This window comes from Tamandua tetradactyla, chromosome 12, assembly GCF_023851605.1.
Source record: "Tamandua tetradactyla isolate mTamTet1 chromosome 12, mTamTet1.pri, whole genome shotgun sequence".
NCBI classification, from domain to species: Eukaryota; Metazoa; Chordata; class Mammalia; order Pilosa; family Myrmecophagidae; genus Tamandua; species Tamandua tetradactyla.
This window is the reverse complement of record NC_135338.1, coordinates 9,114,733-9,134,341: the sequence shown is the minus strand read 5'-3', so window position 1 is coordinate 9,134,341 and position 19,609 is coordinate 9,114,733. Positions and strand designations below refer to the sequence as shown.

General features: G+C 35.0%; 1 protein-coding gene and 1 long non-coding RNA gene across 4 annotated transcripts in view; one reads left to right on the top strand and one right to left on the bottom strand.

The window, feature by feature from the left end:
* Positions 1-19,609, top strand: part of TMEM260 (transmembrane protein 260) — a 64,937-nt gene that overhangs the window by 35,575 nt on the left and 9,753 nt on the right. Inside the window, exons 8-12 of the mRNA XM_077122547.1 lie at positions 719-802; positions 2,208-2,322; positions 5,035-5,207; positions 7,104-7,275; positions 10,009-10,157. Coding sequence (XP_076978662.1) covers positions 719-802; positions 2,208-2,322; positions 5,035-5,207; positions 7,104-7,275; positions 10,009-10,157 — 693 coding nt within the window. The remainder of the gene's footprint in view (positions 1-718; positions 803-2,207; positions 2,323-5,034; positions 5,208-7,103; positions 7,276-10,008; positions 10,158-19,609) is intronic.
* The window catches only part of LOC143651776 (uncharacterized), a 40,613-nt gene continuing 27,340 nt past the window's right edge, over positions 6,337-19,609 (bottom strand). For all 3 annotated transcript variants that reach the window (XR_013160207.1, XR_013160208.1, XR_013160206.1), the window contains 2 exons: positions 6,845-6,961; positions 6,337-6,592 (listed from right to left, as the gene is read on the bottom strand). This is a non-coding gene — a long non-coding RNA (uncharacterized LOC143651776). The remainder of the gene's footprint in view (positions 6,593-6,844; positions 6,962-19,609) is intronic.

Genomic DNA, 19,609 nt, shown 5'->3' with positions numbered 1-19,609 from the left:
CTCCAGTAAAATTGCCACTAGGGAGAAGAAAGTTCTTTGAGATGAGGAATATGTAGTCATTTCTTTTTTAATGTTGGAGGCTACTACAGCAACAGCTATTTTAGAATTCCTATAATACCTGGAAAATGCTTTTATCAGTTAGTGGAAGAAGTTAGTTTAATTGTAGAGAAAAAAAAGGATACAGTTCTTGGGATTGCTTAAACACTTTTGAACCAAATAACATAGAAAACAAGGAAGGCTTTTAAGAAAGAAGACAACCTAGAAAAGAATTGTTGGAGATTATTTCTCTTGTCCCCTTTTCTTTATGATCGAATGCCAGAAAACTGTGTGCAGTAATGTCCTTTTCAGTTGCAAAATCACTGGAGGCCATGTCTACATTGCTGACAGAAGAAGATTCAAAACCCCTTTTCAAATAACTTAGCAAGCCAATCAGGAATATCCCTTTTGATATCCCAAAATCAAAAATACAGAATTATTTGTTCTGATTCTATCCCAAATTATATAAATTGGTGACCATATGTTAGAATTGGAAAACATGTGAAAACTGTTTAACTCTTTCTTATGGTATTTTTTCTCCTGAATTTAAAATAGTTATAAAATCTGATCCCAGTCCTTAGAGTTGTTCAGTGCCTAATCAGATGTATTTCCCAAATAATATATTTTTTGTAATTAACCAGATTTGTTTTATGCCAACAATAAATTAAGTTGTCTTTTACAGTTCTCAAGTAACAAATATGAGGACTGAACTCTCATTCAACGTTCAAGCCCTTGCAGTTTGGGCAAATATATGTTTAGCAAGAAAGTAAGTAATGTAATTGCTTTTCCTGATATTTTCCCATGTTCATTAGTTGAATTAATGTTTTACTGTGTCATTGTTGGACATTGCCAGTTTTATTTTATTATTTTATAATAAATGTCTCTGCAATTAAGGGAAATATGTTTTGCTTTCTTGCCAGTTTTTTTTTTTCTGATTATAAATAGGTAATTTAGAGAAATTGAGCAGTGTATTACAATCTAGCTTGTAAGTCATTTAATGTATTAAACTTGTGGTTTTATTCCTTACTCTGCCCATAGTCAATTATTATTGTTCCTTTGCAAAGAAACAAACAGTTATTTAAATTTCTTTGATGTTAAAAGAAAACCTAGGACAGGCCACGGTGGCTCAGCAGGTCTATTTCTTGCCTGCCATGCCAGAGACCCGGGTTCGATTCCCAGTGCCTGCCCATGTAAAAAAAAAAAAGAAAACCTACACATAGCACTATTACCTCCAACCTCCATTAACTTTTTCTTCATTTATTTTCTAGTCTGTTCAGTATTATTTAAAATTTGTAAGTAAATGCATATATGTATATATTTTATAGTTTTGTTTTCTTAGTATTTCATGTTATCTTGTGAGCATGTTTCTCACAATGAAAATATCTAAAATCATTTAAATGTCATGTGCTATTCCATCTTATGACCATAGCAGAATCTATTTAAATGTTCTCCTACTTGAGGATATTTAGATTACTTCCACTTTTTCCACTATTAAAAGTGATAATAGGGTGGGCCACAGTGGCTCAGCAGGCAGAGTTCTTGCCTGCCACGCCAGAGACCCAGCTTCAATTCCCAGTGCCTGCCCATGCAAAAAAAAAAAAAAAAAAGTGATAATAAAGCATCTTTATCCACATTTCTGATTATTTAAAACTTATACTTTTATTTCAACTTACTGGGTCAATGAGCATGAATATTTTTAAGTCTCGATATATATTAAATTAATTTCCTCAAAAATTGTAGTAAGATATCGCTATACTACCATATTCTCACCAACACTGAGATTATCATTTTTAAGTCTTTGTTATAATTTTGATACGTGAAATTATTATTTTATTTTGCATGTGTTTATTAAATTTAAGAAAATTAATAGTTTGCATTTCTTCTGTGAATTTTGACTTTGTACTCTTTGCTGCATAGTTCCAAGTTGTCTACAGTATGTAGTTCAAGTTGATTACCATTTGGTTTGTCTATTCCAACTCAGATATTTAAAGCTAAGATCATTTCCTGTTCCTAGTAAAATATGGAAAGTTCTAGAGATCCAAATGTTTTTCATGTAATTTAAAGCTATGTAATGTGTATTATTCATGCATATAAATATTTTATATGTATAGTCACGCATATGTGTACATATATGTATATTCATGCATATAAATATTTTCTTTTTTTTGTAGGGAGAGACAGAATCTATCATTAGTGTGGCTTTTTACAGGAATGTTTTGCATTTATTCATCATTCTTTGCTTGGAGGGCAAATTTAGATATTTCAAAGCCGCTTTTCATGGGTGTGGTAAGTTTTATTTAGATAAATTGTTTGTACAATTTTATGCAAATTTGTTTTTTGTGACTCTTGTACAAGAACAAATTATTTCTGAAACAGTTAAAATTATATATATATTATTATACACAAGGTTAAAGTTATTGAACCATTAAGGCTAAGGCCTCTTTTTTTTTTTTAACCTTTTTATTGTAAAATGTAACATGTATGAAAAAAACAATAAATTTCAAAGTACATTTTAACAGTTAGTTATAGAAGAGACTGCAAAATTTGGTATGGGTTATAGTTCCACAACTTCAGTTTTTTCCTTCTAGCTGCCCCAAGACAAGACTAAAAAGAAATATCAATATAATGAGTCAGTCGTACTCATTTGTTAAATCCAAACTTCTCTGTTGTAACGCCACCTTTGATCCTTTTCCCAGTCTTTAGGGATATTTGGGTTATGCCCATTCTAACTTTTTTCATGTTGAAAAGGAGTGTCAACAATATGGGAGAGTGGGGTAAAACTGGTTGATGTTCTTGGAGGTACTGGCACCTCTGGGTTTCAGTACTTATCTGGCCTAGGAACCTTCTGAAGGTTTTAGGTTTCTGAAAAGTAAACAGTGAGTGCAACTTTTTTAGGATCTCAGATAGAGAGAGGCTGGGGTGTTCTTTAGGGTTAACAGTAATGATGTTGGTTGGGGTTTGGCAACCTTGGCAATTAGCAATATCTAGCTGAAGCTTACATAAGAGTAACCTCCAGAATAGACTCTTGACTCTTTGAACTCTCTTAGCTACTGACACCTTATTTTGTTACATTTCTTTTCCCCATTTTGGTGAGGAAGACATTGCTGATTCCACAGTGCCAGGGCCAGACTCATCCCTAGAGTCATGCCCTAAGGCCTCTTTTTAATAATAATAATTTTTAAAAGCAACATTTCATTAGCACAATATTTAGATAGAAAAATAAAGTCAAGGTAGGTTTATGTTAGTCACTTAAAAAAATGTATTTGCAAATATAGATGTTACTCCATTTCTCCTTGAGTTTTGTTTTTGTTTTTTCTTTTTAATACCAACAGAAGTATGGATTGAAACTGTAGGCTCTTACCAACATATCCCTTAATTTCTTTTATCACTAGTCCCAGGCCTGAACATAACAGCAACCACATTTCTGATTTGCCCTGGTTACCATCTATCTCTGAGACTAGGATATTTCTTCTTATATAAAAATTCTGTAAATGCAGGTAGCTCCTTCTTGGCAGCTGAAATTAATTGACTATTTTGCTGCATTCAGGAAGTCTAATAAATAATACCCCACTTGATCACCTGGAGTTTTGAATCAATTTAGAAAAAAGATAAACCAGTACAACAGGTAGGAGGATTACCTTTATTACCAGCACACTGAGACTGGAGAATGGGGTTTATATCTGTGGGCAGGGAGGCTGCTCTTACTGAATCTCAGAATTGACAGTCACAGACAATGCTGCACAGGACAGGCCTGTCCCTTCCCCACTGCTGTCACAGAGACAGGGTCTGCCCCTAGACAAGTGATTGAGGTGCACAGTTCATTCCAAGAGAAAGAGAGTAAAGGGCAGAGCTATGTAAGCCCCGCCAGGTCAGCTCCTACACTCCCACAGGAAGAAACAAGTGAGGGGTTCGAGAGAGAGTAGGAAGGTTATATACTAGTGGAGCGTCTCCACGTGGAAGGAAACAGGTATAGAACAAAAGTATTTCTCCACTCTCTCTCCCCTTCTACATATTTTAGAAGCTCAAGACTAAGGCTACACCTTTCTTTAAGCCAACTCGGCAGGTGACCTCACTGCCCTCCCTCTCTATATGGGACATGACTCCAGGGGTGTAAAGCTCCCTGGCAACGTGGGACAGGACTCGCGGGATAAGCTGGGATTTGGCATCATGAGATTGAGAAAGCCGTTTGACCAAACGAGGGAAGAGAGAAATGAGACAAAATAAAGTTTCATTGGTTGAGAGATCTCAAGCAGAGTCAAAAGATTATCCTGGAGGTTATTCTTATGTGTCATATAGATATCCCTTTTTAGTTTATGATGTATTGGGGTGGTTAGAGGGAAATACCTGAAACTGCTGAACTGTGTCCCAGTGGCCTTGATTCTCGAAGACGATTGAATAAAGATACAACTTTTACAAAGTCACTATGTGGTTGTGAAAACCTTGTGTCTGTTGCTCCTTTTATCCAGGGTTGCTCAGATGAGGAAAAAAAATATGGATCTAAAAAGAAATAATAGGGGGGACAAAGGGTAAAATAAATTGGATAGACAGAAATACTAGTGGTCAATGAGAGGGAGGGGTTAGGGATGTGGTATGTTTGAGATTTTTCTTTTTATTTCTTTTTCTGGAGTGATGCAAATGTTCTAAAAATGATCATGGTGATGAATACACAACTATTGATAATATTGTGAGCCATTGATTGTACACCCTGTATGGACTATATGTGTGTGAAGATTTCTCAATAAAAATATTTTTAAAAAAAAGAGCAAGCCCACAGTATTGAAATGAATGTGTGGATCTGAAAAGGGATCAAAAGGGGATGGAGCAGTGTTGAGAAACTGAGAAATGAAGTGACGGGGAGTTAGATTGCGAAGTCAGTTAGGACCCGGCTAAGAGCAAGCTTAGACAGGTAGGTGTGTGCGGTATGTTTTTAGAATGTCCTGGCACCTGACCCATCGCCTGAACTGTCCCCCGGCCGTGCCGTGCCCGGCTGTCCCGCAGGTGGAGCGCTTCTGGATGCAGAGCAACGCCGTGGTGGCCGTCCTGGCCGGCCTGGGTCTGGCCGCGCTCGTGTCCTGGAGCAACCGACTGCTGAGCTGCAGCGGCGGCCTTCAGTGTCTGGAATGGCTGTCAGCAACTATTTTTGTAATTTACCAAATATACTCTAATTACAGGTAAGCCATGGTTATTTTTATGAAGAGGCAGCACTTGAGCCCTGGACATTGGAATATTTACACTCCAGGGCTTCATTTCATCTTTGACTCTCACAGATTTTCAAGACTCCGAGTGAGGCAGCTTAGTCTGAATGTAATCCTTCTTAAACTTTTGGGGTTGTTAAACTGCTTGCACTAGAATCTCAGCGTGGGTGATGTGTATTTCAGGCCATGGCCAGCAAGGGTTCAGGCAGTGCCTGTAGACCATCTGGGTATTTTCCTCTGGAGAACCTGAGATACTTTGTGGAATCGGGAGTATATACATAGTATCCCATGATAGAGAGTAAAGGCATTTGAGACTTTTGCATGCTATAAATTCACTTTAGCTTCCAAGAGTTCATCTTTTAAGTAATGCCTCGCCTTTAACCAGTTTGCCTTGTAGTAGTAAACATTGTTTTTAAATAAAGTTCTAAAAGCTTTTTTCATTATTATAGTATACATCTTTTTAAAATTCTGTTTTACTAATACAATGAAAACCTACCTAACATACAATATGTCCAGGTTTCAGATGATAGTTCATTTATTTCCAGCAGGATTGAAGAGAGTCCTTTGGAGTTCTGTTATAGTGAGATTTGACTGACATTTTAAAAGATTGTTTCCCATTTCAACTTAATTTTAAACACCAAAGTTCTTTATAATATAGGGGCAGAGCCAGTGTTAGGAAGGGTGAGTCCCCAGGAGGCCTTGTGGGAAGGGAGTGCGTGTTCCAGAAGCAACTCCACAGCTAGTTCAAGAAGGGTTCGCCAAGCCCACGGTGTTTTTCTCACCTTTTCTTATTCCTGTCTTCTCCTGGCTTCAGGGCCTTTGGGAGTCCAGCTTCAATTCCATCGATGCTTTACAAGGGTGGGTGGTTTGTTTGGTTTGATTTTTTTTTTATTTGCTCCAGGGGAATGGAATACATAGCTTCTTTGCTGGGTTGCAAAATGTAAGGGATCACTCTGCAAAGTAGGGAATCAACATAGGAAACGGTAATCATTGCATCACTTATTACGAAGGCAGGGATAAAAGTTTGTTCCTAGAGGTGTTAATTTGCTCTATGATGCACAATGATTCAACTTTAGACTGTGTTTCTCATGTAATAGACCTGATAATGACCGGAAGGGAATTGTTTGTTCCATTTTTTGATGCTTTTATTCACTTATGGTCTTTTTTTTTTCTTTTTTCATGATAAGCTCTCAGAATTCATGCCAGGTTTTCTTTGAAGTTAGAAAGTCCGCCTCATTATTTAAAAGAGTTGTACTGCTGTAATTGGCAATAGCAAGTAATGCCTTGGAAGAAGTAAACAACTCCACAAGCTATTCTCTCCTTTCCTTTTCATTGGCCTCATTCCCTAGTGATTTCTTGACCTAGAATGGAGAGAGGAACACAAGGAATCATGGAAGAGGTGGAAAGGGTCAACCTCAGGGGACAGGAGAGTCATACAAATATTAAATTTATGTCAGAAATTAGCAGGTTTCCTTTTGCATTTCTGAAAATTCCTTTGGAGTAATTGGAATTAACGTTAATTAGCTTAAAATCCAATGGAATTGGGAACTAACTTTGTAAAATGAACTTGGGTATGCTTTTAGGCAGAATATATATTAAAAAAAAAGACTTACTCTTGAGCACTAAATGATTCCAGAAGTAAAGGGTTTGACTCATTTTTTCAATTGTACTGTCCGTTCCTTCTGCTTTGTTTCAGGCGGCAGTATTCTCTTTTCAAACATATTCATCATCTGAAAGGATATAAAGTAGAATACTTTGAAATACTAGATGTAGGCTGTGAGAAGGGAAAGGAATGGAGCAGAAAATAAGCCTAATCTTATTACAACTGTAGCAAAATATTGCTATTTTAATGTTTTTGATCCTTTTATTTAGCATTTGTAACCAAACGAACAACTATGTGATTGATAAATTTGCAAAGAACCTCCTAGCCTCTATGCCTCATGGTGCAATTATCTTACTCAGAGGAGATTTGCCAGGAAATTCTCTCCGTTACAAGCATTACTGCGAAGGGTTGAGACCAGATATTTCATTAGTGGATCAGGAAGTAAGTATATGAAAATATACTTAGAATATGATAATAAAAAATAATTTTAAAACATGTTTTTTTAAAAACTATCTTTTTTGACAGTGGATAAGTATAGTTTTCATGATCATTCTTAGATAGGATATATATCACATTCTTCTGCTTAACTAAGACTGTTAGTCATATGAGTTGCTTCTTTCTCGTTTAAACTGAATGTTTACGGATTATTGTATTTCACGTTGGATTCAAATAATATCCTAGGTCTCTATTTCACATGACCATGAAAATGTTTATTGTACGTTTATTTAAAAAAATTTTTTTAATTATTTTTTACATTCAGCCCCTTCAACCATTCTAATTAGTATTGCCACTGGCCTAGGGATTAAAATAAATTAGGTTGAATCTAAAATAAATCATACTGTGGGTTCATAAAGATTTCACTCAGAATAGTAATTATAAACCACAATTCTGCTGTCAAATTTTTGTACAAAGTTTGGATTTCGTTTGTTGATCCTATGACAAAAATATGTTTGGGAAGACTTGTGAAAATTTTGAGTTTCTGGAACTAAAGAAATATGTTTAAATTATGAGATCTGTTATTTAAGCCATAAATTTTTCAAAGGGGGCAAATTTATCTCCAGTATTTTTAGAGCAGTCATCAGGAAAAGAGAAATTCTTAACACTGAAAAAATAAGATGATTAGTTTGACCAAATTATTAGACATAATACTTATTCAGTAAATTTTGTTGAATTAATGAATAATCAGTGATTTTCTGAAGAAAATACAAAAACATTTTCAAATATAGGAAATTTTGCAAATTGCATGTATTTTTTGTAAGACGTTTGCATTTATATCATGTACATAGATAATTCATTTGAGCCTCAGGATAGCTTCTGACAAAAGTTAGGTTATTTATTAATAATATGATATTAAATTAAGATTTTAAATACTGCCAAGCTGGCAGCTACTATGGTTGAGAAGCATGGATTTGAGAGTTAATTAAACATAAATTCAAATCCCCATTCTGTCTTTTCCTGGATGTTTCACTTCTGTCACTTTGTGGGATTAATGTCTTTTTCTCTCAGAACTTCTGTTACCTTATTTGTGAAATGGAAATGATCTTTATATAAGTCCCGATGCTTCTTTTGAAGGCAAGAAACAGTATACCTGACTAAAAAACAGCTTGAATTACGGAGTTTTTATCTTATGTAACAAGATGGGGAGTTTTAGGATTAATGATGCAGCATTTCAATGGGGTTAGTGTTCTAGGGCAGCTGTCGGACAGTTCTCTTGAGTTTTCCCTCAGAGTCACAAGGTGGATGCCCAGTTCTAAACATCATATCCCACATCAACCACCTTTAAAGGCAAGAAGAAAGGTGCTTCTTCTGGGGCACCTTGTTTACTCTTGCTCTCACCCTCTATTTATTGGAATATATGCCCCAGAAGCCCCCAGCAGATCTTCACTCAGGCCCCACTGATGGATATTTGGTCACATGCTTGCATGTAAACTTGGCACCAAACTTGGTACCACTTGGTACCAAAAAGGAATGACCGTACCTGAGCAAATTGCTGCTCAGAGATACCTGATCAAAATCAGGACTGCATTGGTGAGGAAGAAGGTATTAGCTATTGAGTTGGCAAGTAACAGTATCTGATACAATTATTCTCACATTATAAGGTTATTACAAGAATCAAAGGAAGCACATTAACGTCTTAGTACACAGTAGTATTCAAAGTTAACATCCCCAAAACTGACACTTTGGGGTAATAAAATTTAATTCAGATAATATTTCTTGAGTACTTACATTGTACACTCAAATTAAAATTAATCTGTCATTTGCTAGTTGAATGACTTATATAAGGTAAGCAAAACATAAGCATAAATGCTCAAATAATGATCTCCAACTCTAAACATGTAAATAGCAGTCTTTTCTTTAAAAAAAGAGGAAACCTGTTAAAAGTATAGAATCAAGTGTTATTTCAGAGATTTTTTTCTGATATAAATGATTTAATCTAAGGAAAATGTAGAGACATGTAATTAAATCAGGACTATAAGAAGTTCAGATAATTTAGCCAAAGAGGCTTTTAGTTTGAGACCTAGATTATCATATGATTGGGTTTCTCAAGGGAGGGATTATATCTTATTCATCATAGGTTAGCAGTACTTGTTCTTTGAATGAATGAATGGAGTAATGATACATCTCTATATTTTGACTAGGTTGCCTAGTCTGGGCATCAAAGAAATTTCAACTTCAGCAAACACATTTTGAGAACTGTTCTGTGCTAGGCAGTGTGCCAGGTGCAAAGGTACATGGATGAAAAGATGCAGTTGCTTCCCATAGGAAGTGAGTAGGCGAAGAGGTATGTTAGAGGGAGGTACAAAGGGCCATATGAGACTATTGCTGTGCCCATAGAAACTGGGGAGGGCATCCTAGAAGTGATAGGTAAGCAGGCCCTGAAAGTTAAGTATGTATCTAGGTATTAATATAAGGGAAGGCCATTCTGAGTAGTTAGTCAGATGCATGGAGATAAAATGGAAGTAGGTACTGATGTTATCAAAGTTAGTCATACCTTGAGAATAAAATCCAAGGTTACATCATTAGAAAAGTAGTACCACATAGCTTGGCTGTGCTGTATTTTTTTTCATTATGTATGTATTTAATGAGTGTATTCCCATTTTGGAATCTTCTCTTTGTACTTGATAAACTTGCTTTTTTTAAAGGATGACATCACTTGTGATTTTTTTCTGACAGATGATGACTTATGAGTGGTATTTGCCCAAGATGGCAAAGCATCTACCAGGTGTCAACTTTCCTGGGAACCGGTGGAATCCTGTGGAAGGAATATTGCCTGATGGCGTGGTCACATTTAATCTTTATCATTTTCTTGAAATAAATAAACAGTAAGCATTCTTTTCACATAATAGCTTCTCTAAACTCTTAAGCTTTTCTAAAATTGTTTATGTAGCAGCTGTGCCTCATCCAAAAGACCAATTTTCTGTACCTATTTCCCTGTCACCAGTGAGATTATCTTTGTAATTAAATTGAATATCTGTGCATAAATGAGGCCAGGCAGAAATCAGTGTTATTGTTCTGGGTAGAGGAAAAATAAAGACAGATTAGCAAAAACAGCAAATAAGATCTTAGTACATTTCAGAGAAATTGGAGATGTGCCTGCCTACTTGAAGTCATTGCAGGTGGATCGCAAGCAATTATAGCTCCCCCAGATGAACACCAGGACCCGCTTTTAAGTGTAAAGCAAATGTTTTCCAGGAATAATCACTATTAAAAATAGCTTACTGTTTTTTACAAAGGATAAGACATTTTATATAAATAAGAAAAACGCCTACAGTTATGCTGGCTGAGATAAAATATAAGGATTGTGAATTCTGTACTTGAGAACACAAAATTATTCTTAAAATCAAGAATAAATATCTCCTTCGACAGTAAAGCATTGAACCTTTTTTCCTGTCTCTGAAATGCTTGGGATTGTCCAGAACTTGAAGAAGAAAGATCTACCTCATTTTTTCTATTTTTTTTCTTAAAGGGGACTTAAGAATTTCTTCATAAATTCCGTAGTTAAGTGCTCTCCTGCTAAAAAACATAATAATGTGATACTTTTAGTGTTTGGAAGCTGAAGTTTACTGTGGCTCATGAGTAATATTCACGAAGGTAATGGTTATAAAGGAGTAATATTTAATTATTCTATTTTGGAATAAAATATTAAGAACCATTAAAAATCCCAGATAGTCATTTTTTTGTGTGAATTTTATTTAATTCAACCTCACAAACTTGTATTGGTTCCAGTTTGTAGTAGAGCCTGGCAATAAAAAGATGAATGAGATACATCTCTAAATTCGAGTAAACCACAGTCTAGTTGTATTTAGACACAGCTGTGAATAGAAGTAACCATAATATGAGGGGATAAGCTCTACACTTGCCTTATAAAGTATCAGACATAGTAAATGTTCAATATGTGTTTATTGAATGGATGATTTAACTGACATTGTAAACCAAGTGTTCTGGGAGCGGGGATAAGAAAGCAATTCATATATAAAGATATAACTTTTACAGTTTGACTGTGTGATTGTGAAAACCTTGTGTCTGATGTACCTTTGATCTAGGGTATGGATAGATGAGTGAAAAAATATGGATAAAAAATAAATACTGGGGGGTGGGCCATGGTAGCTCAGCAGGCAGAGCTGTTGCCTGCCATGCCAGGCCCAGATTCAATTCCTGGTGCCTGCCCATGCAAAATAAACAAATAAATAAATATTGGGGGGATAAGGGGTAAAATAAATTGGGTAGATGGAAATACAAGTGGTCAATGAGAGGGAGGGTAAAGGAGTTTGGTATGTATGAGTTTTTCCTTTTTTCTTTTTATTTATTTTTCTGGAGTGATACAAATGTTTGAGAGAATGATCATGGCAATGAGTACACGACTATGTGATGATATTGTGCACTGATTGTGCATCATGTATGGACTGTATATGTGTGAAGATTTGTCACAAAATATTAAAAAAAAAAAAAAGAAAAAAGGAAGCAATTAATTCTGCTGGGGTAGTGGTGTTGGTGTTTCATTCAACATTTATTTAATAAATTACTTGATAAATAAGTGTTGGGTATCAAGTGTTCTAAGAACTGAATGCAGAAGATGAATGAGGCATGATCCCTGCTGTTGGCCTTTTTCAGAGAAGGTCTCAGGTGGTATTTTGAATATGAAACAGATCAACTATATCGTCTGGTAAACGTGACAGTGTCTGCACAGACGTAATGTTGGACACTCGAGCAGAGCCTTGAAGGCTAGGTGGAGATTTGTCAGGGGAGTGGGAGAGGACTGACTCGGGGCTGCTGCCTGTGCAGAGCCGTGGAAAGGGCCTGCTGAGCACTGGCTGCCTCGGCATGTTTGGGTGCTAGATGCTAGAGGAGGGGGTGAGTCTGGAAGGATGGTGAGTGGATTAGGGAAGGCTTTATCCTGCAGGCATGGGAAGCCTCATTATGGAAATAACGCGTGCTCCCTCTGGAAGATCTTTATTCTCAAAAAAGAATAAAGACCAGAATTGTCTGTCTTTCAAGAACTACTGTTAACATTTTGGGAAACTTTTTTCTATTCTGTTCATTTTTAACAGAAATTATCTATTTACACACACATGCATATACTATTATTTTACATAGCTAAAATGATATTTTAGTCTTCTGTCCAGTTTTTTTTCACATAACATTATATTGTGAGCATTTCCTATGTAATTAGTAAAATGTCTTCATAACCATCATTTTTTGGCTGTTTAATATTTTCATACAGATGCATGGTAATTTAACATTCTATTATCGAACACTTTTGTTGCTTCTAAACTTTTATATTGTAATATAACATGGTGATGACCGTTCTGGCATATAAACTTTTGTCAATATTTTTGATTATCAAAGGTCACAGGATAAACATTGTTTATTGATGTCAGTTTTTAAAATAAAGCTTTTAATTAAAAAGTAGTATGTATCTGTTACCGAAATAAGAAATTATATAAAACTAGAAAAATCTTATCACTCAGAAACAACCAATGCATCAGAAGTGCATATTATTTACAAAGTTAAAACATAATATAAAAATCCTGCTTTTTTCATTGAATGAGTCATAATATTTTCTTATGTTTTTGCAGACTCTTTGTATTTTTAGTTGGCACATACTATAATTTAATAGATGAATGGAACTATTAGTGGATATTTAGTGTGATATCTAATTTTTAACTATAGAATCAATTGGCTGTAACAAATGCCTTTGTGCATATAGTTGTCGTTTGTGGCAGGAGTGAAATTTTGAATTATTGATAAGAGTCTCAGGAATGGAATTATTAAGTCAAAGGGCATGAATGATTTAAAAGCACTGAATAGAGACTTTTACTCCCAAAGTGTTGGACCATTAGCATCATGTGAGAGCCCTCTAAATAAAGCTAATACTTATTGGGCATCTGTTATGCTTTTAAAATTTTAAATTAAGAGGCCACAAAATTGAACTTTTTGGTGTACAGTTCTATGAATTTTAACATACATATAGATTTATATAATCATCACCACAACCAGGATATAAAACAGATCCAAGACCCTGAGATTTCTCCTTGGCTGTCCCTCAGCCCCTGGCAACCACCGAGCTGTTCTTCTGTGCTATAGGTTTGCCTATTCCAGAATGTCGTATAAGTGGAATCATAAAATATGTGATCCTTGATACAGGCATAATTCACTGAGCATAATGCCCCTGAGAGCCATCCAAGTTGTGTCTATCAGTAGTTTGTTCCTTTTTATGACTGAGTAGTATTCTAATGAGTGGATGTGCCACAATTTGTTTATGCATTCACTGTTGAAGAACGTTTGGGTTGTTTTTGGCAACTAAGAAGAGAGAGTAGCTATAAACATTCAGGTACAGGTTTTTGTGTGAACATGTTTTCAAATCTAGCAGTGTGATTGATAGGTTACTTTTCTTACTGTTTAGTTGTGAGAGTTTTTATATATTCTAAATACAAATCCTTTGTCAAATATGATTTGTGATTATGTTCTCCAGTCTGTAACTTGTCTTTTTTGGGGGGGTGGGGAGGGCGGTGTGTGGGCCGGGAATCAAACTTAGGTCTCCCACCTGCCAGGAGAGCATTCTACCATTGAACCACCTGTGTCTTGGTCTCTTAAGAAAGTCTTTTGTAGATCAAAAGGTTTTTTGTTTGTTTGTTTGTTTGTTTGGGTGCATGGTCTGGGAATCGAACCCAAATCTCCTACGTGAAAGGTGAGCATTCTACCACTGAACCACCCATGCACCCTAATTTTGATGAAATCCAGTTATCGTTTTTTTTCTTTTGTGGACTGTGCATTTGGTGTCTTATCTAAGACCTCTTTGCCTAACCCCAGATCACAAAGATTTTCTCCTATTTTACTCTGAGTTCTATAGTTTTATATTTCACATTGTAAATCTATGCTCCATTTTGGGTTAAATTTTGTAAGATGTGAGGTTTAGGAAGAGGTTTATTATTATTTTTTTGCATATGGATGTTAAATTATCCTACCACCATTTGATAAAAAAAAGATTATTTTTTCTGTATTGAATTGCATTTCCCAAAAAGAATCCTTTTAGAGTTTTAATTGTTATTGCTTTAATCTGTAGATCACTTTGGGGAGATGTGACATCTTAACTATGTTGAATTCTTCCAATCCATGATTATGGCATGCCTATTGATTAACTTAGGTTTCTTTAATTACTTTCACCAGCATTTTGGAATTTTACATGTTTTATTATATTTGTATTTAAATATTTAAGTTGGAAAGCTATTGTAATAGTATTTTTTATTTCAGTTTCCAATTGTTCATTGCTATTATATAGACATGCAGTTGATTTTTGCGTGTAAACCTTACAATTTTGCATGTAAACCTGCAACCTTGCTAAACTTACTTATTAGTTATAGGAGATTTGGGGAAGTTCTTGGCATTACCTCCATATACAAACATGTCATCCATAAAAAGGGACAGTTTTATTTCTTCCTTTCCAATATATATATTGTTAATTTCTTTTTCTTGCTTTACTGTACTGACTAGGACTCCAGTATAATGTTGGAAAGGAATGGTGAGAGTGGAGATCCTTGCCTTGTTCCCAATCTTAGGGCCAAAGCATTCAGTCTTTCAGCGGTAAGAAAGATATTCGCAGTAGATTTTTTTTTAATGCCTGTATCAGGTTAAGGAAGTTCCCCTATATGCCTAGTTTGTTGAGTGTTTTTGTCATGAATGGATGTTGAATTTTGTCAAATGTCTTTTCTGTATACATTGATGTGATCACATGGTTTTTCATTTTTAAATCATTAATAAGATGGATTATATAGATCGATTTTCAAATATTCAACCATCCTTGCATTCTCAGGATAACCCCCATTTGCTCAGGGTACCTTATTCATTTCACATATTGATGAATTATATTTATTAATATTTTGTTGATAATTTTTGCATCAATATTCCTGAGAAATATTGCTCTATAGTTTTCTTTTTATGTACTGTCTTTTCCTGGTTTTGGTATCAGGGAAATTCTGATTTCATAAAATGGGTTAGTGAGTGTTTCTCCTCTGTTTTCTGAAAGCGATCTTATAGAATTCTCATTTCTTCTTTAAATGTGTCTTTTAAAATTCAACAGTAAATCATCTGGGCCCAGATATTTCTTTTTTGGAAGGTGTTTTAATTTCTTGGGCTGCTTAAAGAAGATACCAGGAAATTAGTTGGTTGACTTAAAGACATGGAAATTGATTAGCTTACAGTCTGAGGCTGAGGATAGTTCCAAATCAAGGCATCATCCAGTTGATGCCTTCTTCCTGAAGACTGGCTGCTCGTGATCCTGGGCTCCTCTGCCACATGGCAAGACACATGGAGGCATCTACTAGCCTCTACCTAGAGGGTTTCATTGATTTCAACTTCTTGCTTCCATGGTTTTCTCTCTCTCTCTCTCTCTCTATATATATATATATATATGCATTCTGTTTACAGAGGACTCCAGTGATAAGATTAAGTCCCATCCTGAATGAAGTGAGTCACACCTTAACTGAAATAACCTCGTCAAAAGATCCTATTTACAATGGGTTTACACATAAAGAATAGATTAGATTTTAAAACATGTTTTTTTCTGGAGTACATAACAGCTTCAGCCCACCACAGAAGGTTTTTAACTAAAAAATCAATTTCCTTAATCATCACAGGACCATTCAGGTTATCTCCTTCTTCTTGGGTGAGATTAGGTGGTCTGTGACTTTCAAGGAATTGGTCCATTTAATCTATATTGTCACATTATGTGCATGGGGTTGTTTATAGCATTACTTTATCATTTCAGTGTCTGTGGGGTCTCCATTATTATCCCCTCTTCCATTTCTAATATTGATCATTTTTATCTCCTCTATTTTAATTTGTCATTCTAGCTAGGAGTTTATCAAGTTTATTCATCTTTTCAAAGAACTATCTTTTGATATCAGTGATTTTCTCTATTTTTCTATTTTAAATTTCATCAATTTTGCTTCATGTTATTGTTTCCTCCTTCTGCTTGCTTTATTTTGCTTTTCTTTTTCTAATTTCTTAAACTGGAAAGTTAGATTGTTGATTTGGGGGATTTTCTTCTTTTCTAATGTTGAACATTTAGTGATATAAATGCCTCTCTAAGCATATTTAAGCTACTCTTTGATATGTGATGTTATATTTTCATTAAGTTTCAAAATATCTTTATTTCTCAAGATTTTCTCTCTGACCTATGGGTTCTTGAAAAAGTGTGTTGTTTAATTTTTAAGTATTTCAAATTTTACAGTTATCTCAGAACTATTGATTCCTATTTTGATTCCATTATAGTCAGAGAGCATACTTTTTATAATTTCAGTTCCTTTTAATTTTTATAATTTCTGGGTTTTATGACCCAGAATGTGAACTATCTTAGTGAAAGTTCCATGTATTCTTGAAAAGAAAATGTATCCTGTTGTTATTGGATAGTGTGTTCCATAAATGTCAATTAGATCCATTTGGTTGATGGTATTGTTCAGTTCTTCTTTATCTTTATCCTTGCTTACTTTCTGTCTGCTTGTTCTATTGATTACTGAGAGAAATGGTGAAATTTTCAACTGTTATTGTGGGTGTGTCCATTTCTTTTTCAGTGTTATCAGTATTTGGAAGCTTTGTTGTTAGATGCGTAAACATTAAGATTGTTGTGTCTTCTTGGTGGCTTGACCTTTTTATTGTTATGTAATGTCCCTCTTTATCTCTGGTAATTTTTCTTACTCTTACCTCTACTTTGTCTGGTTTTAATATAGCCACTCCAGCTTTCTTCTGATTAGTGTTTTCCTAGTTTATCTTTTTTTTCACCCTTTTGTGTTTACTATACCTATATGAGTAAAGTGGTTTCTTATAGACAGCATATAATTGGATCTTGTTATATTATCCATTCTGGCAATCTCTGTTTTTTAATAGGTGTATTTAGACCATTTTTATTTAATGTAATGTAGTATTGATGTATTTGGATTAAGTCTATTTTATTTCTTTGTGTTTGTTTGTTACCTGTTTCTTTGTCCACTTTTTCCCCTTTCCTGCCTTTTTTTCTTGATTATCTGAGTATTTTTTAGTATTCCATTTTAAGTTATTTATTAAGAGTTTATATCTCTTTGTAATTTTTTTAGTGATTGCTCTCACAATTACAGTATACATACTTAACTTTTCACAATCTACTTTCTACTTAGGATTAATATTTTAGGATTTCAAGTGAAATGTAGAAACCTAACCACTATATAAACCCATTTTACCTCTCTACTTTTGATTGTAGTTGTCATATATATGTGTTATAATTTTGGCATTCAACAAAATGTACATTTGTATAAATATACAAACATATATATAAATGAACTTAAGAGGAAAAAGAATACTCTATAATGTTTATACAGATATTTACCAGATCTATTGCTCTTCCTTCAATCTTGATATTGCAAGTTTCCATCATGTATCATTTCCGTTCCATCAGAATATATTCTTCTAGCATTTCTTTTAGTGCAGTACTAATGTCAATGAATTCTCTTTGCTTTTCTTCACCTGAAATGTCATCATTTTACCTTCATTTTTAAAGAATATTTCTACATATAAAATTATGTGTGGACAATTCTTTTCATTTTCCCCTGCATTTAAAAAGTATTCTTTCACTTCTTTTTGGCGTGTATGGTTTCCTGTGAAAAATCTTCAATCTTTCAGACCATTGTTCCCCGCATGAAATATGTTGTTTTTCTCTGGATGCTTAACATTTGTTTATTGTCCTTATTTAATTATGATATTTCTGGGCATAAATGTCTTTAACTTTATCCTCTTCGGAGTTTGCTGAGTTTCTTGAATTTGTATACTTAACATCATTCACAAAATTTAGGAACTTTTAGACATTATTTCTTTAAATGTATTTGCTGCTCTACAGTCTTTGTCTTCTACTTCTGGGACTCTGATGACATGAGTGATAGACCTTTTGGTATTGTCCTGTATTTTCTTCCAGTCTTTTTTCTCTCTTTGTTCAAGTTGGATAATTCCTATTGATTCCTCTTCAAGTTCACTGATATTCTTTCTTTCTAATCTTATATTGAGCCCATCCAGTAAATTTTTTATTTTTGCTTTTGATTTTTCCATTTATTCTTCTTTATAGCTTCTATTCTTTGCTAAGTTTTTTTTATCTTTTCATTCATTTCAAGAGTATTTATCACTACTTTTTGGTGCATGGTTATAACAGTTGTTTTAAAGTCTTTGTGTGACAATTCTAACATCTGTGTCATCAGGCCAGTGACCAGATTTATCTCAGGCTACAAGTTCTAGCCTGCCTTCTGTGAGTTGTGATTCCAATCTCAGTTCAGTTTTCAAAACATTTGCATTGCTATTGCATCAGTCCCATTTGTACAGTGCTGGTACTCAGTCTGAATCCTGTGTTTGTCTACCCTGCAGCTCATTTCTCAAAGCCAATTTAGATTTAGGGTCAGATTCATACATGCCAAGATCAGAAATAAGCCTGGAGTTCATAACTTTATGGGGTTGTTCTCTTGATCTCCCTTCCTTTTGTGACTGCTCCACAGCTTTCTACTTCCCTGAGGCCTTCTTTCCAACCCTCTGATCAGAAACCTGCAGTTCGATTTCACTATTCTGACATATGTCCCATGACTTTGTCTGCATCTGTGGTCTAGGAGCTAGAGGACAGAGGGAGACAAAAAGCAATGAAAATATGTCCCATGCTTTTGGAACAGCTCCTTTCATAGTTTTAGACACCTGGCCAAGTGCCACTGGCATCACTGTGCCGCTGCCTCCACTGCCGCCACCATATTCCCTGGTGCCTGCGGAAGGTGAGGAGGGAAAGGTCCAGGGATTTCCTCCACTTTCTAAAAGTCCCCTTTCTCACTCCTTGGGCTAGAAAGAAATGGCTTTTCTTGAAGCTCTTTCTTTCCTCACCTGGTACATACTCTGGTTTTCAGGCTGTTTTTGAGTCCAGATAAGACAATATTGGAGTCGGGCAGGGGGAAATAGTAAACTCACCACTGGCTTGGTAGAACCTTGAATACTGGTCCCCTTCCCCAGTCTTCTACCATTTACTTTGCAGAGTCATCAGATAATTGCTCCATGTATTTTGTGCAGGAATTATAGTTGTATTCAGTGGGAGGGGGAAGGTAGAGTGTGCCTACACCATCTTCCCCAGAACAGACACCCTTTTATGTTTGAAAACTGTGCTTTATGTATGAAATACCAAATTTAATCCTTAATAGCTCTAAAAGGTAGTTATTGTACCCCTTTCACAGATGAGGAGATAGACACAGGTAGTTAAATAATTTTCCTAAAATCATAGAGGTAA